The 26528-nt window shown below is 41.5% G+C and overlaps 1 protein-coding gene across 2 annotated transcripts; it reads right to left on the minus strand.

The window, feature by feature from the left end:
• Positions 1–2719: 2719 nt before the first annotated feature.
• Positions 2720–25320, minus strand: HSD17B2 (hydroxysteroid 17-beta dehydrogenase 2). Of its 2 annotated transcripts, XM_027646716.1 has the most exons (9): positions 25186–25320; positions 21399–21560; positions 17617–18823; positions 15628–15711; positions 15098–15249; positions 9747–9959; positions 9239–9424; positions 5762–5899; positions 2720–4260 (listed from the first exon to the last, which is right to left on the minus strand). In XM_027646716.1, exons 5-9 carry the CDS (start codon positions 15243–15245, stop codon positions 3902–3904), a joined length of 1044 nt encoding a protein of 347 aa, XP_027502517.1. In that variant the 5' UTR covers positions 15246–15249; positions 15628–15711; positions 17617–18823; positions 21399–21560; positions 25186–25320; the 3' UTR covers positions 2720–3901. The 2 variants fall into 2 exon arrangements, with proteins under 2 accessions (XP_027502517.1, XP_027502516.1); XM_027646715.1 differs by lacking the exons at positions 15098–15249; positions 15628–15711; positions 17617–18823; positions 21399–21560; positions 25186–25320 and adding an exon at positions 14636–14912.
• Between the last annotated feature and the right edge of the window lie 1208 nt (positions 25321–26528).

Below are 26528 nucleotides of genomic sequence, written 5' to 3' on the forward strand. Positions count from 1 at the left end.
TTTTGGTTGTACCTGTGTAAGGCTGTGCCCAGGCTGGTAAATTTACAGCAAGAGTAGCGTGTTTTGACATCACTGACATCTGAAAGTTCCCTGGAAGAATTCTCTTGATACAAAGAATACATACAAAAATTATAATGGCTTTTCATTTGCAGCTGTAAACAAAAAAAAAAAAACATACGTGCCAGGGCACACACTCAGAGGAACATGGAAGTTAATCCCCCTCTTCTGAAGGCAGCACAGACTCAAACTGGCAAAATCTGAAATATTTTAGTTTAGAAATACCTAAACTCCTGTTCATGCTCATTAATTAGGCAATGTGACTATTCCCTTTCTCCCTATCCCTGTTTTTGGCCTCTGCTGGTGAGAAATGGGTCTGCCCAACCTCCTACAGAGCTTGAAAGCAGTTTTAGGATTAAACCTTGCCCCTGCATGAGTCCATAGCCTTCAGTGACCTGGAACTCTCCATTCCTCTACACCAACACTTTTATCCAACCCAAACCCCCCTGTCAGAGCTCTCATTTCAGCATATTTAAACTTCCTCAACCCTTTTCCTTACCTCCACCCACATGGACAGTCCCACGCAATAGCACTTCTCAAAATGCAGAGATGATCCCTTAGCAAGTGACCACCAAAACTTCCCCATCATGGCCAGCCAGTGACACAACCACAAAAATGCACAATATTTTACCTCTCTTCCCCAGCTTGCAATGCTAGCAGCACACATTAGGCATGGCTGTCATCAGGGGCCCCATAAAGAGGGCAAACGGAGCCAGAATAAAAAAAAAAGTTTTAAAACCAAATTGCTTTATAACTCACCTTCTGTTTTACCAAAGCCGCGTGTCTTAAAATCAATTCTTTACATGAAGTAAGAACCTATGTCAGGCACAGTAATGAATGCAGAGTAGGAGAGTGGGAGCCCCAGGACAGCAGCCAGGGATTTGCTTGGTAAAAAGCATCTGACAGCATTTACTTCTTGGTCAAACCTGCATTCCAGAGGCTGTCATTCCAGAGGGATGTGTACAAAACCTGCTCTTTAATCAGGATTTCCACAGTTTATAACCCCTTTTAAACTATACACGTGTGTATATATACACACACTTGATTAGTGTGGGGCATTAAGTGATGGTTTAGAGTATTATTTATTAGTCCTTTTTTAGGGCCACAGCCAATTTCTTTAATTTCTCAGGTGCTTTTCTTCACACCATATGCATTTTACTAGAAATGTTATCTTTGAAAATAGGCCCAAACCATGGCAGTTAATCTGGGGGTTTTAATACATCAGTTTCCACTGCCAGAACTAAATATCTTCTCTTCCCACCCCTAAAATACCTTTGTATTAGATCAGCCTTTATGGTAAGAGAAGGAGCATAAAACCCAGACATTTGTCCTCAAGAGCACAAGCACTAAAATCCACAGGGTCTTGTTGGCCACAAACACACGTGATTTATTCTGCAGTTCTCCCAGTCTCACAGTTGGGATTGTTTGCAATACAAGCCCTCAGCAAAAGAAATCTACTTCTAATACTATGGCCCATTAAATGACACATAATTCAATAATGTGTTACAACAGAATTATCTTTAAAACACAAAGTAAGATTCCCTGTAGGAAAAAACTAATAGCAATCTTTGATACCACAATTGTTTGAGGCTTGCTAAAATATCTTTGTAGTTAGGTGACGAGATATAAAATGACTATTCAGGATAGAAATTTCTTGGGAAATAAAAGTTAAAAAAAATAAAATGAAGTCAAAACTCCCAAGTAAATGCCTAGTTTAATATGTCTGCAATGCGCAAGATAATATTCCCATTAAGAAAGTCAAGGGGAGAAAAAAAAATACATTTTATAACCACAGCTAGATAACAAAGCAACAATTAAAGATTGTTATGAAGATTGGTAGGCAAAACAGCTAACTGACTGCTAAGAGAATTTTGGTTGTATAATGTAAAATGCACCTAAGGGCAAAATTACAGCCCACAGAAGTTACACGTAAATTGGGTGTGAAGAGAAAAACAACCACCTCCATCCAGGATGGAGACAGAGATAGGCTGACTGGCAGCAAATTCCCTCACCCCGAAGGCAGCCATAATTCAGAGGTTGCCACCCATTATGGCACTCTCCTTTCCTTCCAGCTCACAAGCTGCCTCTGTGCCAGCTGAGATCACGTCCTGCCAACACAGGGCACCAATTGCCATCTTGGCTCTTTTCCCTAGAGAAGCTCCCACCACATTCCTCCTCAGTGCTCTCCTGCTCTGGGACCAAGGGCAGCCCAGGAAGGGAGGGAATGCACCCCTGATTCCCAAAAAGCACAAAGAGTCAGACAAGACAGAAAGAGTCACAGCCATGCAGTCACTAAATTTTTTTTTTTTAATTAAGCCTTTCTGCTGACACATAAAAAATTAGGGAAATAGATAAAGGAAGAAATTGGCAGAGAGAGAGAAATAGTCCCAGATTTTCTGAGTTTAAAATGTTTTTTGTCACACCTCCCCAAAGGAAAGCAAAAATCTGTAATCGGGGGACTGATACAAAGCCACCTGGTGATAAACCTCAGCAGCAAAAGCAGTAATTGTGACACAATGTACAGGATAGGAGGATTTCCCCACTGGGGCAAAGATTTAAGAGGTGGCCCAAGCCCTCTGAGCATCCTCTGTGCATTTACAGGAGACTTGCATTGATGTAGAAGACCCAGGAAGGTGACTGAATAAACACTACAGATGCTGCAAGAGGACATTACACCACTAGGATTATGATAGAAGTTGCTCAGAAAGGAAAGGAAAAGTGTTCATCTATATTTAAAACGCAGAATGTGACCACTTTTAATTTTTCAGCACTTGAAAAGAAATGCATCACCTAGAATGAATTTAGGGAAGGGGAGCAACCACAGTCAAATCAGAAGATGGACACTGGACTCCAGTAAAGCCAACATGGAGACTGAGTGAGCACAACTCCCCCCAAAGCAGAAGGAGACAAGAAGGTATCAGGAGAAATGGGCAACAACATGACTTCTTGTGAACCCATAACTGAGTGAGGAATAGCACAAAAAGCAGAAGTGAGGTGAGACTTTACTAAGAATTAGATATGCACAGGCATGTGCAGGCAACGCACAGAAAGACCCAGACAGTCACATCAAATCAGCAACTGATACACTTACTGTGACACTCACTATCACTGTAGAAAGGAAATTGTTTATTTCTTCACAAAGGTCTTGACCTGTCTTCATTCATTCCCCCTTCCCCCAACTAATTTATGTTGCCTAGTCAGAAAGGAGAACACATTCTAAACTTCACAATTATACATCACAAAACTTGGGGAGGGAGGAAATACAATCCTTTCACAAGTTCAACAGCAACAGAACCAAAAACCAAACCTCAAACATATTAGGCTGCAGCTGCACTGGGAAAGACTTTCATTACACATTTCTAAATGTCTCCAAGGATAGGAATATATGTAACTCCTTATAACATTTAAGAAGGTTATTGACTCTCAAGGTTGTTTTGTTTTCAGAAACAGGCTGTGCATCTGTCTGTGTGCTGGTGATGCCTTGTGAAGCAGACAAGCACTGTATAATTTGTGAGATACCTTACACAGAAGGCAGGATTTCATCATCATCATGGCCAGGCTTCATGAATGAAGATTTGGGAAGGACTCTATCCACACTTGCTACAAGCGTGCTGCTGGCTAAAGAGGCCAGGATATAAAGACATAGGAAAACACTGAAATTCCTTAAAAAATGCCCATCTGGGAATAGCTTTCTATTTCTGTTTATCCACTGCTTTTCCACATTACTCTTAACACAAAGATTTACCTCTTTGCAAGGCAGTGTAAATTCAACTTAACAAAGACAGTACAATAAATAGAGTTTTTCCCAGCCATCTCATCAAGTGAGACAATGCTGATGGACACCTTAGAGGTTTTTGCTTTCATCTTCTGATGTTCTCTGCTTCCTTGGAACAGGCTCAGCACTCAGCATCTTGCTAATGAAGAAGTCATAGCACCAGAGAGGGAAGCAGCAGAAGATGCAGAGGAGCAGGTAAGCCCCTTTGCCAGGGGTGTACAGCCCGTGGGGTCTCCTGGCCAGCAGAGCATGCAGGACATCGCCCAGCACAGGGGACAGGTCGGGGTCACAGCAGGTGGGCATGTGGAGGAGGTAGCTCCTCAGCCCCAGGAGATAGTCCTCACCATAGGCCTGCCTGGTGTCTGCTGGGAGGTTCTCCATCAGCTCCTTTTCCTGCTTATCCCACAGGTCGGATGTGCCTTGTATACCTGCAGTAGCAACATCACAGGATAGCAAGTGGGTTTGGGGCTGAATATTAAAAAAGTCATCTGAAATTCATAGTCAACAAGTTGTTTTCCATCACCAATCTGATTCACAACTGTTCTGAACTGTGTCACTGAAGAACAAACACCACAGCTGGTTACTGCAAGGGCTTTGACTTGGAAAAGAAGGGAAAGCACAAAGTACAGACTACACAAAAAGCATAAGGTTCATGCATCATTTGGTTACCAACTCTACCTAAAAAGGCTCTCTCACAGCCAAGTCAGCATTTTTTCTTTTCCCCTCTTCCAGCCCTTTGCCATTCTGTCCTTATTAATTTTCTGGTTGTTTCCAATCAGTATTTATTAACAGATGTCAGCAACTGAGGACAGACAGGCAAACTAAGATGAACAGGATTCAGCTGGGTTGGCCAAGTGCTAAGCTCCCCTTTCACAAGTGACATTAGTATTTCAATAACTAATTTCACAAAGGATGAGCCTTGTGTTAGGATAAATTTAAAAATATAAATAAATCTATTTTTCCACCCCATCTGCATCATGTAGGAATGAAAGCAGTGGCTTCTCCAATACAATTATTGCCTTAACATCAAGAATTAAGCATTGCAAATAAAGAAAAATCTTTAAATAAATATTTAAATCTCAGTTCCCAGGACTCATTTTGATCCATAAGTCTGAGCAATGCTAAGCAGGGCCCTGAAGGTAAAGCCTCAGGCGGGTTCCACTGACCACACAGGGCTGTCAGAGCCCAGTGCCCCACGGGGCCCCTGCCCAGGAGGGGAAGGGACATTTTATGAAAAAGACCATTTTGCTTTTCATCATAAAAATTGTCTCTATGAAGTCACCAGGGCTTGCTGAGGTGACTTCCTCAGCAAATCCCAAATGGGATTTGATGTTGTCCTCAGACAGCTGCCAGGCATGCCCACAGAACAGGCACCTGTGTGACACCAGGCAGGCACAGGGTGCAGCAAGGGCACGTCCAGCAGGAGATGAGTCTGGAACCCAGACAGGCTCTGCAAGGAGTGCTTGGATCAGTGGAAGGAGGAGAAGGATTTGGAACAGAAAGCAGCAGGGGCACAATAGAGGGAAGGAGAGGAAAGATCAGAGGCTATACAGAGTAAGGAGAGCTCTGATGCTGAGGAAGGCAGGACTGACAGGGGGACCTGGAGCCCTCATGCAGAACAAGCAAGTCCTAACACCCAAATCAAACACGCTGTGATGCTTGGTTCATCAACTTCAACCAAGCTGGAGCAAAGGGAAGGCACCAACTGCCTGAACTCACAGCTCTGCCCAGGAGAGGCAGAGGCAGGCAGTGTGCTGTACTGGAGGGAGTATCTCTCACAAAAACCACAGATCTTAATTTTCATAACCAACATGAAGAATAGCAAAAAAAGTCTGGCTCCCGAACATCACTCAGGGCTCTGTTTGAGGATGCTGGACTACAGGGAAAGAGGAGAGGCAGGAAGAACAACCCAAAATGTCAAACACCAACCTGTTCTGAAGCCTGACGGATGAATTGCAGCAACTTTAATTCCCCATTTGGAAAGCTCTTGCCTCATTACTCCAGAAAACATGGACAGAGCTGCTTTTGATGCACCGTACGCAGCATACCTCGGTAGTGGAATGCCTCCTGCAGGAGCAATATAAACATGATAAACTTCAGTGGTGGCTCTTTCCAGCCATTATTTTCATGATTTAGAAGGAAGATTATAGCACAACCAGAATTATGCATCTCTCACTGAGGTTAAAGACAAGTCAGTGAGGGAATCATTTCTTGCTAGAGGTTAAAAAAGAGTGAAAGTTGTAAATTAACAGTTGCTTATGGCAGTTATGCGCAGTAACACCTGATAAGACACCTTGCTGGGCAGAAAAATAAACTGTATTGCATTTAAGGGTAAAAACTGCTGAAAGTTATGAATGTTGGTTTGAGAAACACAGATAATGTTTTAGTTCATACAAATAGTGAAGCAGTAGTTTTATGCTCCTGTTCTCATCGCTGTAACATGAATTTCAAGCTCCTACAATAAACCATAGTTAGAACGGGGTAAGTAATCTCAATTCCAGCTTTATAAAGCCAACTTATTTTCCTTTTCTTTCCAGATAGTTTCAGAAAGACCAGAGACAACAGTGCAGAAAACCTCTGTGTACAAATCAAAGCTGGAATCTCACTCTGCAGGTGACAGGACTTCCCCAAGACCCATCATAGAAGCAGATTCCCAGCCTATAGTTATAACTCATCTGCTCCAATCCCAGAAGCATTTGTCCACATGAAAAAGATAAAAAAGCAGACAATATTTTGGGCGAATTTAAAAGAAATCTCTATGTTTACAAAAACAAGCTTCCAGAAAACAAAATTTTCCAAATTCAGAGATTTCCTCTGTCCCGGAAACCAGCAGACTGTCCCTTATCCAGCTTTAGAAAAATCCATGCTTTGGTTTGAGCATATTGTCCTTCTTCAGCCCTCCCACTTCCTCCACAAGGTTGGTGTTATCACCACACAGAGCAGCTCTGCCAGGTTTAGGGTCATCACAGCCACCACGGGCTGCGCTGGCAGCAGAGAGGAGGGGATGGAACGGACGGGCCCCTCTCCTTGAGGCACATCCCTCCTCCTGCCTGCATGGCCAGTTGGACACATCCTCCCATACAGCCTCTGTTTCACATATTGCACATTCACCTCAATGTGTTTGAGTCCTTTAAAAGAAAATACTTGGATACAGGGGAATTTTCAGGTCAGCCACTTGTGCCTTCTATTGGGTATTGCACTGCAAAGACCGGAGTATCATCTTCTTACACAGTCATTTCTTTAAAGAAGTCAGGCCAATTATATGTTAATTATTCTTCTGTATGCACCTGAATAAGCTGGAGTTTCAATTGGTTTGAGCCAATTGAATCACATACTTTTCCCTTTGAGGTCAGGCTAACCTGGGTCCAGTTAAATGAGCTCTACACAGACAGGAAGAGATTCAGCACAATGAGACCTCACTAACTTTTCCACTAATGTTTTACTAAAGGACCCTCAGACCCTGCATTAAGAAGCAGCTATTCACCCAAAGCAGCCTGCGGGCAAGAACATCTCTGCAGACAGCTATAGTTTAAGCAGGGTCATTATCAACTCCTGTAAGGGCAAATTACTCAGCACAGGGAAGCTCTCCATTTATCCTTGCAAGGCAGCTCAGGGATTCGTGCCAAGAATTAAGACATCTGCCCCAAAACACCAGGGCAGGCTTCACCTGGGCACCCAGAGGAAACAGAGGTCTGGCCTTAGCCTCTGTGCTTGCAAGAGCTGGTGGGCAAAGCAGCACCAGAAAGGTCCTTCTGATAATTCCATCCTGATTTCTTAAAGTGTCAGCAATGAACTATGAACACAGACTCATACAGGCAACTGTTACAAAAAAGAGTTTACTCTGTTTACACTGATACTGTGAGAAGAACACAGGAGTTATTCTGTATCATCATTTAAGATATTGAAATATTTAAGACCTTATTAAGTGTTTTCACAGCAAGATTAAAACTCTCCATACATTTTAGATCTGGAAGATTCAAGATAAATTTATTTAGGGCAATTGTTTTAATATGGAGAAACTTCAATAGTAGTAACTGAAACAGGTAACATTTTTCTTGCTAACATTTTACCTGGAATTTTCTTACCCTGAGCCTACCTTGTCTGTTTTCTCACTTCCATACAGTTTCCCTATAGATACTTCCTTCACCACCCACCTCAACCCCTTTTTTTTGTAAATTAATTTAATTTTCACTTGTAGCACCCATCCAACCAGGCAAGGGAAGTTGCAGGAGCTGGAGAAGATAACTTCTGAAACAGAGCTCCCTGTGTGATTAGTGCCAGGGTAGTAGAGCTGAACCTTCCTTTTGAGTTCAAAATTCTCCTCTCAAGCTCTTCCTCTGGGCTGGACTCTTTATACCAGTCACCAGAGAAATTACACTTATGCAAATCCTTGTATCATTTCTAAAATTGTGCATGAAGGAAAACAGAAGTTCTCACTGCAAACATGCAGATATAGAAAATCTTTAGGATTATAAAGAGAATACAGTTGACAGTGTCAGAGCCAGACTGCAGCCACATCCTCATGTAAACTGTGAACATCAGGTCACACCTTCACAAGCCAATCAGCAATACAGCAGGATTTGGGTGGACTCCAATTGTACAGAAGGGTCCAAGCAGATAGAGCAAAGGAAAATTTGGGAAGCACATGATACAGTAAAAACTTAAGAATTCTGAAACCAAAATACTTTCCAGCAGCATGACATCCTGCTTCTAGCAGGTCTCAGTTTCAAAGGAGCATTCTTGCTCGTCAGCTGTTGGCTACCAGATAATGTATTACATTACTTCCTACATATTGGCATCTCAGCTGTCCTCCTAGAATAGCAGGACATGTTATACATATATATAGCATGAACAATTTAGGGGAAAAAACTGGAAAGCATAGGGTAATTTTTTAAAAGGTTGTAGGTTTGGTGTTTGAGTTTTTTAATAAAAATTTACCACTTCGCTAATAAGTTAGGCCTAGGGATTTCTAAGAAGATATCCAAAATATTTTTAAAGAAATATAAACACAAGCTCTTCAGCTCCCAGATTATCAGCAGATATCACACACTGAGGTGGTCACAGACTTCCACCTGAACACGTTATAGAAATATCTGAGGCACCACCCATCTTTATGGAAGCTCACCAAGTTATCACTCATAGCATCTAGAACACAAGATCTGAATTTTACTGTCTTTTCTGTCACAGAATACTTTTAACCATACTAAACTCTTCTTTAAAAGCTGTTTTCTGGAAATAGTCTCCCAAACAAAACAAAAAAAAAACTGAACTCATTCCCATAATATTAATTCCCTGGGTGTATAGACAAGAAAGACTGACTGATACCTTCCTCAGCATTTCTGCACAGGAAGTTCATTGTTTTTTCTGTTGTTCCAGAAATTTATCTGGTGCTTTGGCTCAGCTCACCTGCCATGCTGGACATGTTAACCAGCCTCCCCTGTGACTTCCGAAGTAACGGTAAGAAGGTCTTGGACAATTCCACGGCCCCAAAGAAATTCACCTCCATGCACTGCCTGTAGTTGCTCATGGGGAGCAGCTCACCATCAGCAGGGAAGCCCAGGATGCCTGCATTGTTCACAACACCCCAGAGTCCTGGGAAGAGGAGAAAGCACAGAAAATATACAGCCAAAGAGCAGGAAATCAATAAGGATTACACTGATGAGAGGGATGGTGCCTCCAGACAGAAGCAGAGATGATCTGCAGCTGCAGATCCACATTCCCCACTCCATGAACAGTCATTACCATTTTCCTATGTCCCAGAAAGCAGGAGTCATCAATGTAAATACCCTGACTGCCCAAGGCTGTGCCATGGAAATGACCTACACACACAAGCCATGATGTAGCCAACAGTTAAGAGATGCACCTGGTGAGCAGCTACACTAATGCTCCCATTAAAATGGAATAAAAGCTGTACCTGTACTTTGCACCTTCTCTGAGACTTTCAGATAGGCTTCCTTGACTTGAGTGGCATTGGTTACATCCAGCTGCAGGAGAGAGAGTCTCCCAGAGCAGCTCCGCTGCAGTTCCTCAGCTCCAGGTCCGTCCTTATCCAAAACCCCAGCGAACACAACAAAACCTAAGCTATCCAGGTATTTAGCCAGTGCGTGTCCAATCCCCGTGTCGCTCCCTGAAAGCATCCAAAAGACACTTGAAAAGTGGATCTGTCCTATACTGTCATGAGAAGAAGAAAAAAAAAAGTAAAAAAATACCCACATTGGAAATCCATGCAAATGTAAACAAATAGATGATGGCAAAGTCCCTGAAATGCATATGTCAGTAGGAATAAAGGTTCAGATCTGCAGGTTGGAGGAGCTGGACCTCTGAATGTTCCACAAAGATTGACAGAGCACGTTCTCTTGGCTCAGAGCTGATGGTACCAGCTCATGCTCTTCCACTGACAGATTCTATGACTTACTTCACATATACAGAGGAAATAAAACCCTAGGTTGGTTTTATACAAATATTCAGTTCCAAACCTGATAACAAAAGTATCAAGAAAAAAAAAAGAAAAAGCACACTAATGTTTTAATTTGAAATCTCTGATGGACAAAGGAATTATAAGGCATTTTTCCATTCAAATTCCTGGGTTCTATTTTTTAATTCAAAAAAAGGAACATTGTTTTATTCAAACATCTACCACCCAGATCCCTCTGATAAGCACTATTTTGTTACAGTTTGTAACCAAGACAAAGCTAAGCAACTATTTCTTTACCTGCAAAGGATTTCAATGCTTTCAAACCCTAAGAAAGCTTCAGAATAGCATCTCTGTGCTAAGTCAGCTATTTAATTCATTCAAACTTGCACCAGAATTTCTCTTATCCTCTCTATGCTCTTCCCAACTTATTTCCAGACTTTGTCTATATGAAGCAATGACCCACCAACCGCAGGAAGCAAACACACAATGGCCTTTGGGATCACAGTTGTGCAATTCCTCCCACCAGGTACAGATGATGAATATTTAAGAAATAATTTGATTGATTCACAAGTCTCTCCCTTTGACCCAGTATTTTGCTGCTACTATTGAAAGAATCATAGAATGGTTTGGGTTGGAAAGGACCTTAAAGATATTTCATTCCAACCCCCCTGCCATGGGCAGAGACACCTTCTTCTAGACCAGGTTGCTCCAAGTGCCATCCAAAATGGCCTGGAACAATTCCAGGGATGGGGCAGCCACAGCTTCTCTGGGCATCCTGTGCCAGGGCCTCACCACCCTCACAGGGGAGAATTTCTTTCTAATATCCAATCTAAACCTACTGTCTTTCAGTTTAAAGACATTCCCCCTTGTCCTGTCTCTCCCTGCCTCTGTCAAAAGTCCCTCCCACAGCTAGAGACGGGGAAGGAGTTTATAGGGACTGTGTATCAGGAGTTTTGCAAAGGATATCATAAGGAAAATGAGGAGTTGAGGACATTAATATAGTTTTTGCACTGTAAAGCAGAGACGCATCAGCCTGTTCTGCACCACACCCTCCACTTGTAACCATGGCAAAGAAAGCTCCTGGAGATGCTGCTCTGCACCGAGATCCACGGAGCTACCCCAGGGCTTGACTATCTCCTGCAAGAGCAATTTACTACATAAACACTCAGCTTCCAAACTCTGGAAACCTGAATGTGGGACAAAGGACTAGAACTCCTGCCAGATTTTTTACTGTTTTCCTGTTTATGAAAGAGCTGCAATACTCCCTACTTAACCTGACCATAAACTTCTAAGGGTTAGTCTGTGATTTCAGCACACCAAGGCAGATACGATCACAGTTATTCACAGGTCTGCTCCTGCACTCAAAGTCTAGTCAATAGAATTTTACTGCCAAAGAGACTCATCGTAATCAGGTTAGATCTTAATTTCTGGATTCTGTCTTTTAACTGGGGCTTTAGTTCTGAAAGGTGAAAAAAAATTAATTCCAGGTGGCTTGAAGGAAACACGTACCACATGCCTGGATCAATCAGTGCAAGATGCAGAAAAGGATTACTCATGCTCTATTTAATTCCTTAAAAGAAAATGCATCTGGTTTTTTGGCATTTTAGAAGTATGCAATTTGTTGAAGATGCACTAGAGTATTACAAGTATCACATTAAGCTTCTCCAGTCCTGACCTGAAAGAAGAAACCTGCATTCTTGGAATTTCCTTAAGAGACATGAAGAGGCTTGCAAATATCCCAGAGACATGATAGATTTCTAGGTTTGGGGGTGGAGCATCATTCCTTCTTTGTCTTTTAGTGAAAACCCCTACTTTTGGGTCAAATCCTTCCCCTCTCATCCTTCCCAGAAAGTACACAGCCACAGCTACATATTACTTAAGTTTTACAATGCAGCTTTAACTTGAGAGTGGGCAGAGTACAGCTTGAACGTGGGATTGGGGTAGCAATCCTGATAAGAAAATAACAGTAGTGTTTATCTGTGCCTGATGCTGGGTTTGTCCCTGGCCTTTTTTTGGGGGGGAAAAAAAAAAAAAAAGTGTGATTTGAGTTTCAGACTTGTTTTTGAAGTCCAGAGAAACTTTACACTTCAACTCCTAGAATTTAAACAGTAGTTCGGTCTCTGTAGGGAAAAAATATATAATTCCGCTCAACCACACTCCTGCAAGAGTCTTGTCTAAAACAATTTGTGAATTATGAGAGGATTTATTATAAGGAAGGCAGTCACTACTGACTGTAACTGAATCATTACTGAGAATTTATGATTGACTCATGCTGAGCATAAAACACCAAATCACACACCAAGAATGGAAAGACCAAATTAACTGGAGAAATTCATCCCACTGCTCACAGAATAACTGAGGACAGAATTCCACAATTCCTGTTATTTTGGATCTTTGTGGTAATTTAATTTTTAGGGAAGGTAGTTATTGGGTTTACCAAACTACATTAAAGTGTTCACATGCCCAGGAGCTTCTGTTTTAGGACACTGTAGCACTCACTTCCAGCAAGAGGATCAAGAGAAGAGTTCCAGCAACAGGTCTAAGCCTGCTCACATGCCCATAATTATTCATGTGGAAAAGCATTTTAACAACTGGGCACAGTCTTCCCTTATCCCAGTACTCCAGTAACTGTGGGATTAAATAATGCACAGCAGCACCAGCACCTCCCTCCATCCAGAGAGGACCAGAACAATATAGGACAAAATCAAGGGAGAGAAGCAGAGATTACTCCAGCCTCTGGCCAAAGGCAGCCAGAAACTGTGGCAGCTGCCCAGAAACAGCCACATTCCTCAACCCTGAGGGGATGAAAGGGGGAGGGGGAAAAAAAGAATCAAAAATCACCATTTTCCACAAAGTGCCTGCCTCAGGTCTTGTCTAAGCTGGTGAAAATTACACCAAAATCTATTTAAAGGCACCTTGCAGATGCACATGGACACACGTCCTATAGTTGGTATGGGGAAGAATACTACAATCAGAACAATTTAACCAAGACACATGCTCAGTAAAACTTTTGTTTCAGTAGACAGAGGGCTTGATTGATTGCACAGGATTCAAATAAAGATAAAAAGTAGCCTCCTCAAATGAATCAGCTGTCAGAGGTGTCCAAACTTAGATGTCTTCAGGACAGTCGCAGCACATTCACTGACTGGACTTTAACCAAATGTTCTTTACTCCCTTATACCATCCTAATTCAGATTCTACAGAGCAGGAAAGCTCACAGAGAGTGCTTTTTCCTGAAGATTTGCAGTCTTACAAAGAGCAAGGAGATGCCCAAGTGCAAGAGCAACCCCTGAGCCTGCAGAGGTGGAATAGTATTGCTCCCTACTTCCCCCTGCCATTACCCATCTTCATCTGATACACCTGCAGGGACAAACCCAGCTGGCAGATAAACTGCAAGGGGAGAACTTGCTGCTTCTCTTGCCCCCTCTCAACTTTTATATTTAATCCCCATATTAAAACTTGCGAGGAAAATCTAAATTATTTCCAGGTGTCTCTATAAAACAAAATTAAATTCTGCAAGAAATTGCTATATAAACCAAAAGAACTTAATTCAGCTTTCCAGAGGGGAAAAAAAAAACAACCAAACAACCAGAAAATAAAACAAAACCCAGCAAATTAACAGCCCAAGAAGCAGTTGGCAGGCACTCCAGTTTAAAGGTTTGATTAACACAAACAAAAAACATCTAAGTAAACAACATCTAAAGTTTTACAAGAAATAGGAGAAAAGCTACAACACTAGAAAAATGCCCATCTCTGCAAAATAAAAGTGTGTTTTGAGTAGATCAGAGTGTTAATAGAGACTGAATTAATTATCTCTGAACTTTCACTGCTAGTGAAGGGAATTAATCCCTCATGAATGATTTCACACATTGTTTCAAAGAGATGGCACCAAACCAGTGTCTTGAAATATTTGCATGATATGCAGTGTGCACTGTGTACACACACACCCCCCTCCAAAGATAACTAACTGTACACCCATAACCAGCACAATACATTCAATTAAACAAAAGTAATGAATGAATGTACTGTTCTGAGGGCTCCCACAAATTAATAAGTCTCTCCTAAAAAATTAGACCACCCTAAGTATTCTTATGCTTTTTGCACCAGTTAATTTCACAAGCATGCCTAAAAAGCTACTTGTAATGATTAAATGAGACACTAAAAAAATAATAGCATCTATTAAGATGCTTTTCTGCTTCATTTCAGAACATTTATTTACCTAGGGGAAAAAAAAAAACCCTCTGCCAAAGCAAATAAAACAAGAAAAAAAAAATAAAAATAAAAGAACTCTTACAAGCATGCACTTTATAGATCCCTAACCTGAGGAACACAAAGTTTTCCAGCCCACTTGTGAGAGAAGCCAGTTTTTGTTTCCTGCAGCACCTTACCTGTGACGAGCACGGCTTTGTCACCCACAGGCAGCAGAATTTGGCCACCCAGGTACGTGGAGGAGATGAGGCACGTGGCCAAAAAAACCACCAGCCCCCCAGCAACCCCCAGCAGGGCCACGCAGAGCAGCCCCAGCAAGGCAGGCAGGAGGCTCCAGAGCAGCACATTTGCTTTGTCCATGGGGCTCCTCTCGGCCGTGCAGAGCGCGGTCACCCCAAAAAGCGCGGTGACACCTGCACAGAGCCACCCAAGGGGGCTGCTGGCCAGAGCATCCATCAGCTGGGGTGGAGAGCAGACACTTACACCCCACCACCGGCTGGGTGAAAGCAGGTATTGCTAAATGCAGTGTGTGTTATATAGGAGCAGGGGGTGGGGCACAGAAAGGGGACTCTGTTTAAAGGTTTGACATAATCTCACTTACCCTTGGCATCAGCAAGAAGCAGAAGCCTTCCCTTTCTTACCTTTCATTCCTTCTGCCTGACAGCTCCACCTTCTGAACAATATGCTGGCTGGATAATGATTGACAGCACTGGGAATGGATGTGATGTAGCAAGCGCTGGCTCCAGGAAAAAAATTAACTGCTAAATTTTTTGTATCTTCAAAGTACATTTTCCTGGACGGTGAAAAAAAGAACAGTCTCCTTTATGAGAAATAGTTGGAATTTCCTGCCTCAAAACTTAGGGTGTAGTTTTGGTGGAACTGGCTTTCAATGGGCAATGACAAAAATGAGTCAGGACAGGGTTATTTAACCTCTGCAGTACAAACTGTGTGGTTACTGTTGGGCTTTATCACACGTGGAACACCCTCCTCTGTCAACAAAAAGCCTCAAATGACTTTCCCCACTTTAGTGCCCACCTTTGGCTATTTACCTACTCCACATTCAGCAAATACCTACAGCTAGTTGACATTCAGGGGGGTCTGGGAGGCTGGGAAGGGGTGACTGCTGGTTTGCCATTAGGGGCACTTTGTTAGGTGAACACATGTAACACACCTGAGGTTGAATCTTCACTTGACTTCCAGTGGTGACATTCACCTCAGTTTTGACAGGAATCCCTGGCTTGATACCCGCAGCAAGCTGGGGGGAAAAAAGTAACCAATTAAGTATACTTGAAAGATTTAACACCTACTGTGCTGTAACCTGAAAGTTATTTAAACAATAAGAAAATTTTAAAAGCCAGCCAGCCAAAAGGATTGAAATACAACTTAAGCTTATTTTTATATGTTTAAAAATCCCCACTAATTGGTTTGAGAGGCAAGCCTAAGTTATGACAGACCCAGCTGGTTTTCCAAAAGAAAATGTAGTGCTGACCTATCTGATTTCAGCCACTGAAGACTGAAGTGTGGTGCAAACCTGACATGAAACAGCCCATTTCCACATTTCCATTCCATCATGCCTTTGGGGTTTTATGGGATTACAAATCTGTTGAATATACACTTTTCCAGCCAGTGGAAATGTTTACATACCCCTATAGGTAGTTTACATTAGAGATTAGGTCACTTTCTTAAAGGAACGTTACCCTCCAGGTCTGTTCATCATCCATGACTGCTGTGAACACTCATCCACCCATCCTCCCACCAGTGCACAAAGTGTGAACTGTATTCACTTCTCTTTTCCATCTGCTGCTTCTGCTTTTAGTAGCACGCTGGTCTTGAGGTCAGTCATACCTTGCTCTCCATTAAGGCATCTCCTTAAATATTCTCTTGGGGAATTTTGCTCTCTCCATCATTGGTCTCTATCACATGATTTAGATGATCTCAAATGTGCTGACATTTAAAGCATGCAGTCTCACACTTGAGGATACAGCGAGATGGAGCTTTTCCATAGCAGGATGAGGGGTAGAAGTGATCACCTCCAGCCCTATGTCTGCCCTGCCTCCCCTCAGCCTGTGGGGATGGGACAGAAGTGGGCAAGGGGCCAAACTGTGGTGGCCACCATGTTTGGCCCATGCAGAGCAAGCTCCAAGCTCCATCCCTCTGCTCCCTGCTCCCCTGCCATGTCCCCACTGAAATGTTTATGTGCACATGCACATCCCCTCCCTCAGACACTGACTCTCATTGGGGGGGGGGTGGAAAGCTGGGGATGCCATATGCATGAATTATACACCCACCTGCTGCTGTGCACTGACACAACACCTGTCTGCACCCACAACGCTGCAGAACAGCTATGGGAAGGGCTGGTGGGGACAGATCCCTATCTGAATTATCACTGAAATTATATTTTTAATATAAAACATAACCACCGAAGGTTTCTTTTAATGAGAAGCTGACCATGTGTTCACTCTGGTGTGGGAATAGAATTGTATATAAGTGCAGAGATCACACACAGATTGCTATCAGAAAGGAGGGTAGGATCTAAAACTGGCTGAGAAATGCTAATGTGAAGTACCCACTTCATGAGGACTCTGCACTTTCTCTGACGGCATCAATGACAGATTGCTGCTTGAGGATTTTTCAGCAGAATTTTGCAACAAGATGAATTTTACCATCTTGTGCCAACTACTCATCTTGAAAAAGCACCTACTTTCCTCTCTACCTCTTTGGGACATTTTCAGCTGTTCCAGCTGTACGGCAACACAGGATTGCAATTGTGTTTGCATTATTTCCTATTTCCCTATGCCTACTCATGCTATGAATGCACATCCTTATCTCACCTCCTTCTTGCTAGTTCTGCTAGAAGAAAGATGGCTCCTCCAAATTATCAGGACGTTGCATCAACATAACATCTGTGTTATGAGGAGTATGGATTGAAGTTAACTGATGTGGGGCTAAGCTCCATCTACCTTTGCCAGGACACTTGTCTTCCTTTCCAGCTTATCAGAGCCATCTTACAGTAACTCAGTGCCCTGTCCCTTTATACCCTGGCAATGTACAGAATCTATACTAATGCCTGAATTCCATAGTCAGTCCATGCCAACACCAAACAGCAGCAAACAATTCCAAGCAGCCTCTGGGCTGAACCGACTGCTGTGCCTTTGCTTACCCTCACTGAGCACTCTGTGCATGTTTCTGATGTTTCTTCTTGGGACTTTGCAGATCCCAAGTATGCTCCATTGTGGAAGTGTCTTCATCCAAGTGATGACTTTTGGAGGTCAGTTAAAGCAATGGCAAAAGAAGACGCCTCTCACAGAGAACAGTCACTCCGTGGTGATTTGCAGTGTGATCAGCCAGTCTCTACACAATCCAAAGCCAGCTTGTTTTCCTTCAAATTCTAAAGTCACAGCATCTTTCACCTTGTGTCATATCACTGTAGAAGACTTTTCTCAGCACAAAGCAAGGACACCTCTCCAATGTCTAGCATCTTTACCATAGGCTCATTGACCACGCTCTCATTCTTTAGGCACAAAGAGTTCTTCGCACTTATTAATTTACTTCTTCCCCATTATTTGAGGCTTTTCTCCTGACACTCTTTGCTTGCTCTATGCTTTTCAGCATGATCACTTCGACCTGTGCTTTCCATTGCTGTTCTTACCACAAAAAAAAGGGCAAAATATTCAGGTTGCCCAATTACTTTGAAATGTGGTGAAGCTGAGCCTGGTCACAAGTTCTTTGAAATTCACCACCAAGCTCTTTTTTGGTTCTGCCTTGGTAATGAGCACTCTGTCTTTGCTCTTCATGGCTCCATTTGCAGTTCAGAAGTTTTCCTGATGTTTATATTTTCTAAAGCCTCTGTAACTTTCCAGCATAGTAGAAGCTTCCAATTCAACCACAAGGCTTTCAGGCATGTCTCTATTGCCTCACCCTGCATCATTTTTCACTTCTTCGGCCACTTTTCTCATGGGCTTTCTTTGCATTTTCCAATAATTTACTATCAACATCTTTTCAGCACTTTCCCTTGATCCAGGAGTACCACATGCCATATCCAATAGCTGCTAGCTGTTGATGTTCTTCTGTCCCAGCTGCAACATGAATTACATTGTCTAGAGGCATGAAGCAATTTTTCTACACATTCAATCTCTGTTTCAGCTTCCTCTGCCAGTCACAGATTTGTTTTTCATTTCAGGTTAGAATTTCCCACAGAACTCTTCAGTTTTCTATTTTGTTTGCTGATTCAGGCTTTTTCAACCATGCAAGGCAATGTCTGTTGCTCATGAGAGCTCCTGCTCCGTGTGCTTCATGTGCTTTTGTGGCTTGGGTAAAGGATCTGCATCTCAGGTTCTGCAGGGAGGCTCTTGTATACAAGGCTTTTCCTGGAACATAATTTCAGCATAAAACAGGTTGGAATCTGTTTCAACAAATGAGTCATTAACCAAGACAGAAACACGCTTCTAATAAGTAAACACATATAGGAGCAGAAAAAAATATAAAATTATTTACTTTGTATACTACAGCTTCTGAGAGTGCCTAAACACCTTCATCCATCTGGATTTTGTTGGACTTCATGGCCACACAACTTGTCAGGCTATTAGTCCTGGATGCAGAAGCTGTTGAACTTTCACAGACAAAACTCATTTGGGCGAACAGACTTTCCTCTCACAAATACAACAGAACTCCTGTACAAAGGTTGAGATAATCCTCTGCCTTCGGCCATTTCTCTCTTCATGCACTCAACTTGAAATATGATTTGTCCAAATTATCCCAACTCTCCCTATTACCCTGCCTAAAGCCAGGAATGCAGCTAAGTACCATGGTGAATTAAGATCTCTGAACTCACAGGCAGGACCTGAATTAGGGCAAAAAAAAGATTATGTGCAAATGAAAATAAGGCTGTGCAACCTCTCTTTTGTCTGCAAACTATTTATGTAATAGACCCTTAGGGAAAATAATTCCTGCCAAATAAAGTGTGTCTCCATTAAAGAAAAGTAAAGAATAGCTTTTACCTCTAAGCTATTGGAGATTTTGATTTTAGAAATATAGCAATGGTAAATATTGTCAATTCAGAGATTAACAGTAATTTCTGAAAATCTGCAGGTGGCAGTGAAGATAAAACAATAGCACATCATTCCCCAACATTCAATTCTAACAAGGGGCAATAATAATAAGAATAACAGCAACAACAACTTCCTCAGTTAAATCTCCTGTTACTTTCTCTAATGTAAGAAAGAACCTCAGAGTGAAGAATGTTTGTACTGATGGCTAAACTAGACCTGTAAATGAAGTCAAGGCCTGTAAGTTCTGCCTCAGTATTTATATGAACTTTAATCACCCTTTGTAAATTTTCTGCAATAGACAAAACATCTTAAATCAGAGAAATCATTAACATTATGAGCACTCCTTTGTATTTGCAAGGGAGGTTTTCTTCTTGAACTCTACAGACATCTATGTATCTCTAGGCTTTCAGGAACAGCTAAAAGGGGATTGCACTCTTTTCAAAATAAGTCATTTTTATCAACCCAATTGTCACTATTTTCCAAGAAGAGGATAGAATCTAAAGGCAATTAGGTATTCCTCAGGAAGTTATCCAGGAATCATCCCTAGGTTATCCTTATGAGAAATTACACTTGCCTGCCTTTTTTCTGTCATCCTGTAACATGAAACAGCTTCATGAACCATCAGTATTAGAGGAGAAAAGGTATCAGTTTATCTTAGTCCACTTCTTTGAGAGCACAGACTGTTCCCTAAAATTCCCTCTGGTATATTCAGAGTAAAATTCCAGCCCTGTCTAGAACAGAGTATAGCATAGTGGTGCCTCAATAAATGAGAAATAAAGATATAAGCTGTACTCTCAACTGGAAGAAGTTTGTTTTTCCAACTAGATTTCTATTATCTCTTCCTATTGTCTTCCCTTTTCTACAGCTTTGCCTCTCTGAAGTTAAAGGCAGCATCTCTGTGCCCAGAACACAAAGGATTTCCACATTTTTCTACCCCACTGCTTGTTTCTTTGCAGGTGCTTCCTGAAATGCAACTGCAGTTTTGCCTGTCTTACCTCTAAAAGGGTTCCCCTAACCACAAGTCACATCAACTGCACCTCCATCAGATAAAATACATACTTCTGCATCTTCTTTCTGTAACTTTTTCTCCTGTGTGTCTATAGATATTGACAGGTTGGAGAAACGTCTGGTTTACAGCCAACCTTTTCCAGACGTGTTTATATTAGACAACAAAATATTTAGGCATTATCTATGCAAAAGTAACTTAATTTTTGGTGCAGTTAAATTCATAAATATCAATGGAAATAAACAGGTAAAACAGAAAATTAGGCATACACGGTAATCAAAAGTCTGATTAAAGCACGAGTAGACAAACTGAGAAACCGACCCCAGGAAAGAGTCTCTTCAAAGTGGGGGCATTTACATCATCACCAACATAACTTATCGTTCACTGTAATAGTGACAACATTAAAAATAAAACACATACAACTTAGAGCCCCAGAACATGTCTCTGAGCTTTGAGCACGGACTCTGCAAAGGGGATGGAAGAAAATGGGTGGCAGCACGTCCTCACCATCACGTGGGTTATTAGCTATGCACATCTGCGACGTGCCTTCCCTCCCATCTGCAAACTCTTGAAAGCATCGCTGCCTCTCACAAATGGAATTCACTTATTTTTAGATTTTGCTCGCAGTTACATCAGCGAGGCTTTGAAATGAAAGCCAAAGCAGAACGAGATGAAAAACGAGTGACGATTCAAAAAGCGTTAAGCAATCAACCACGACAAAGTGTCACCTGCCCTAAACCCATTCTGCTTTCTGTCACTTGAAGGACAAGCCCCTCACTTCCAAAGGGTGAAGCCGTGTATTTTTCCTGTTGAGGAATGGTGCCCTCGCTGTGTGTGTAACCAATGACTTGCATTATTATTTTGATGGAGTGCGTGTTTGCTACGTACCGGATGTCCCCGATTTCTCCTTCGCTGCTGCGGCCTGAAGGACGTTCCCGTTCCTGTCGCCTTCCAGCCATGTTTGTGCTGCTCGTAAACTGCTGCAATTTGAATTTGAATGTTGTCAGCAAGACCAGCTCTCTGTCAGGAGTGACTTAGTGACGGATGATCCTGCCGGGGAGCAGCGGGACAAACTAGATGACCTCTCATGGTCCCTTTCAGGACCTGTGGGGGGCTTTGATGGTTCTGTGGCAGGTAGCATTTTAGTTAATGATATTTTTTTTCTTTAGGCAATCCACCAACTATGGAAAAAGCTGTATATTCAATGCCATTTTTTATTGTTTTGCTTCCCCTTATTATATTGTCCATCTTAGACATTTTATATTGCGCAGTAACCTTAACCCCGACTCAAAAATTGTTTAGATGTAAGCATATTTAATCCCATTAAAATCACTATGACTATCCACACATAAAACTAAACAGATGACTTAATAGGTTGCTGAATGACAATCCTGAGACCCATTAGGTTTAAATGTTCCCCAAGAGCCCAAACTCACGGACAATTAGGTACATTCTTAAAAGTGAACACAGATATTCGTGGGCAAGTAAAGGACAGAAATATTCAGAGCCATGTTTTTAAACATGCACACCAGCAGAATTAGAGCCTGCCTTAAAGACCACCTCCACCTGGATTTGAGATGTGCTAATTGATCCATGCAAATGAACCTGCGCCATAAAACTATTTATTTCACTTTCCAGGTAACACAACTATCAAGTGCAACTTTAAAATGAACTTCCCCAAGTTTTAAAGTCAGTATTAAAACATTGCCAAGCTCCAGGTGGAGGCCATTCCTGAACAGGCACAGATTCTACGGGGATAAGTCTGCACAGGCACTTCAAAATAATCACCCCCTGTAAGGGATTCCTGCCTGAGCTGTGCAGAGTTTGTAACTTATTTTATTAATACTCTAAACTTGCATTTTTTATTTCAAAACTGTTTTCCAACAACATGTAGAAGAGCCTCAGGGCAAGCCTCTCTCTTGGAGGCATGCAAACTTTGCTAGAATCACTAAGGGTTATACAGGCATATCTTCAAAGGCTGATTTGGGACCTATAACCTTAATTCATCCACCAAATGGAGCTTCAAAATCCATTAAGGAAAAATAACTAGTAACCATCTGTCTTTATTCATCAGGCTGAAAGCAGTTAATCAAACCTACTGGACATTTTTACTTTCTTCTTTCTCTCTCAACAGCTTTGAACACAGATGCAGCCTTTCCATAATTAAGCTGAGCATAGTAGCTCCTAGACAGATTAATTCTGGAGAGCTTGTCAAAATGTCAGACGGCAGACAAGTTCTGTGTCTTCTCCCTGGGATTTCTGGAATTTTTTATATTTATCTATATTTTTATATATACACGTATGTGCAGATTCAGGACACAATTATTAAAATTAATAGCTTTTTATAGCCCTTAACCCATTCTCTATGACATGGTACCTTTTTTTGCTCTCTGTTAGGGATGTAAGTCAGGATAGCACCTCTGCAGTGAACAATATGTCCAGGAACTGAACTGAACTGAAACATGGGAATGCAAATGGCCACCAGAAGGCTGCTGAAGCACATTTGTACTTGTAACTGAGGGGCAAAAGTTTTTGTAAACACATTGACAGTGTTCTGAGACAACTTAAAGATGTTCCAAACTACAGGAGTTTCATTCTGACAAGCTGGAATATCATTAAATAGTTCATGCCCAACAGCTATTCCAGACATCTGCTTTTAAGAGGGTTCTCAGATATATGACACGGTTTCTATCAACTTCAAAAGGATATACAGAAGTATCCAAGGTGGCTTTTAGATCTTGATTACTATTAATAATGAGCTCATATGTGGGTTTGATTCCCCTTTTTCTCAGTTCTAACATTTTAAAGCAGACAGCATCTCCAATTCTTAAGGATTTTACGGTACTGGTTAAATATTCTGGTTTTTCAATCAAATTTATGGACTGAAACTTGGATTTAAAAGTACCATCCTAGGAGTAATTTCTGCTTCCTTTAAAATGGGGTTTTATTCTTATATAAAGTAAAATTTCTTCTCAAACACAGCTTTGCACTGATAAAATTAGAATTTCAATGTCATTTAAAAGTTTAAAGTTTAAAAGTTCTTGCTCTTATAACTGGTTGCAAAGAAGAGTTGATTACTATTGCATTTGATAAAACAATGCAGTTTGAAATGAGATGTGCAACACAAGGAGAGACTGTCCCAGAGAAAACCATTCCATGACTCTAGAAGAGAGACAGGCAGTGGGTTTTCCAAGCAGTCATTAAAACTGGACCACCAGAAGCACTGACAGAAACCCGTAGATATTGGCCAAACTTCACTAGTCAAATTCAAACTAAATAAAAAAAAAATTAGATGGAATATGTTTGTATCCTTAGGAGTATTATTTCGCCTCCATATGTTTACTTGCTGATAACTGGTTCACCCATCAGTCTTCTATCCCCACAGTTATATTCAAAATGGCCAATGGAAATGAGACACCCAACTACATTTGGAGAAGAGGGGAAGAATTAAGTACCTCTAGAGATCGGACTCTACGGCAGAAAATAAAGAAGGGGTATTTTGAAGCAAAACTCTGCTGGCATGATCCCTCTTTAAATGGCACTGCTTTCCTTCAGGAATATTTAAGCACTGAGCTATCGTAAATGCTGTAAAAGGCATGATGGAAATACTGTTCCCACAGTACACACAAAAGAACTGAAGCAGAGAGGTCATCTTCTAATTAGTCAAAAATCTTAGATGAGAACTGCTGGACCGTGACTCTCAGTCCTGGCCCCTGCTGCTCAAATATGCAGATACCAGCCTGACAGGAAGTGCTCCTGGAGGACAGGGAAGCCAAACACCATCCAATAATGCTTTATAGACACCATAACACAGTTTAAAGGTCAGCAGAGAATCATGCTGCAGATGCTTACACAGAACTTCTCTGGAGATGGAGAAAAACATGAGAAAAAGTAGGAAGATGCCCAGCTGAGAAAATCTGAAGTGGGCAGTGGAGACTGGAAGGGCAGGTGGGTTCATCAGAGAGGGTGTCAGCATCTTCCTGCTGAATCAGAGAGAGGTGTAAGACATGTTTACACACACACATATGTAAATCAGCAGACACAGGTGAAAAAAATTGCTTTTACACAAGGGCCAGGGGAAAAAGATATTACTAATCCACACAGAATATGCCAAAAGCCTGAATAAAATATGTTATTGTATGAAGATTTTGCCCGTGGCCAATTGCTAACTATGACACACCTGGCCTCAGTGTTGTGATTCACAGAGTGTTTCCTACACACAAGATACTTCTCTTCTCCTGTCTAGTTTATCTGATGTTATCATCTCCACTTGCTTCATGCCTTTTATCATAAACAAAATTTCAGTGTTGACAGATCCAAGCATAATTGCTCAAAATAAATGGATTAAATTTTAAAAATTACATGAGTTTATAAATTCTGAATGTGAGGCTCTTCCTACTCTTCTATTGAAGGCATGAATTGTTCAAACTTGAACAAATTTGCCATCAGAGCAAGTGTCCAATCCAAGATCTTCACTGAGGCACAAACTGTACCTACATTGCAGCAGAGGCACATTCAGCTAAAATTTATGGGAAAAGTAGCAGTGAGATGTGAATCCAGGTGAGGTCCCTTACAAGATGCTGTTTTGCAGAACTGCTACAGGTTCTGCTCAGTGCTACTGAGCACTGCCTCAGTTTCACAATTCTGGCAGGGGTTCTTTGCACCCTACTCTTACCTTTTCTATCCTTCTCTCACTCATCTTCCTTGAATCCAAGTCCAGTTAGAAGAAGCTGAGTGGGACTCTCACATCCGCTGTGCCCCTTCTGAGAGCGGATCCTCCAAGCAAAACTCCTTGGATTTAACCAACAGAGGTCAGAGAGAAGATACCTCACTGATAAAAAACGTACAAAGTTGAGTCTCAGATGAGTATTTTTAAGGGCTAAGAATCATAGAACCATTTAGGTTAGAAAAGACCCCTAGGATCATCAGATACATGACAGATATTAGTAATGCTGGAATCTGTAAAACTGGAACTCTGTGAAACTTTGTGAGCATGTTAAACAGCTACTGCAACCTCATGAGGCTGAAGCACAATCCAGCATTGCACATGCCTGCACAAACAGGGATACATTCAACAAATCATCCCTGAAAATGAAAGTTCAAGTTTACAAGCCAGAATATTAAGAGGAAAATACAAAGACTTCTAACAAAAAGGTGAGAAGTGGCAACAATTATTTTCATCCATTCTTTTGAATGACATCACACACTTGGGTGTTGTGCTGTTATAAATAAGTCTTTTTGCAACCTCTGAAATCTCTAAAATGCCAGAGAACACATAAAGCTTTTATAAAATCAGTACCTACTGTAAAGGAACACGAAGACTCAGCTGAATGGTCTTGAAGGTTCACATTTGACACCTCACCTGCAAGAGTACAGTTCAACTACTAAAATAGTCAAAATTGGACAGCTCCATCACCCAGAGGCTTCAGCAAGTGCAGCTGAAATACAACAGCCATCACTCAAAGGCTGCAAATGCAGCCACTGAACACATGTACCAGAGGGAAAAAAATTACTCTGACAACCTTTCTTAGAGTGCTGTTGTGCAGCCTCCAGCTTGATGCACCAAACAAGATGTAGTCACTACATGTGAAGTATATTCTCCAGTATTTACACCCAGATGTTTAGTTTAGCCTGAATTTGCATACTAAATATTCCTCTATTTATTCCATAACAGAAGAAAGTAAATTAAAAGTTTGTAACCCACAGCACCTTCATCCCAAGATATCAGTCCGTGATAATTACTTCAGCTATTATGGCCAGAAGCACCAAGAAGTCAACTTGTTAAAGAACTTCAGTAACCCAAATAATTTAATAATTTTAACTTTAAGAAGCCTAAATTATGGAACATATTAAGGATGTAACATTATACCAAGATTACCTATAAAAAATCACATTTAGTGGCAGCAGATGCTAACTGAGATCCCTCTTTAAAGTATAATCTACAGGAGATGGAGCCCTGCATCCTTGTTCAGCCCTGGTTGGACTCCTTCATTTCATACCAGAGATAATAAGGGGACT

The sequence above is a fragment of the Corapipo altera genome, unplaced genomic scaffold (genome assembly GCF_003945725.1).
Source record: "Corapipo altera isolate COAL_440 unplaced genomic scaffold, ASM394572v1 62, whole genome shotgun sequence".
NCBI lineage: Eukaryota > Metazoa > Chordata > Aves > Passeriformes > Pipridae > Corapipo > Corapipo altera.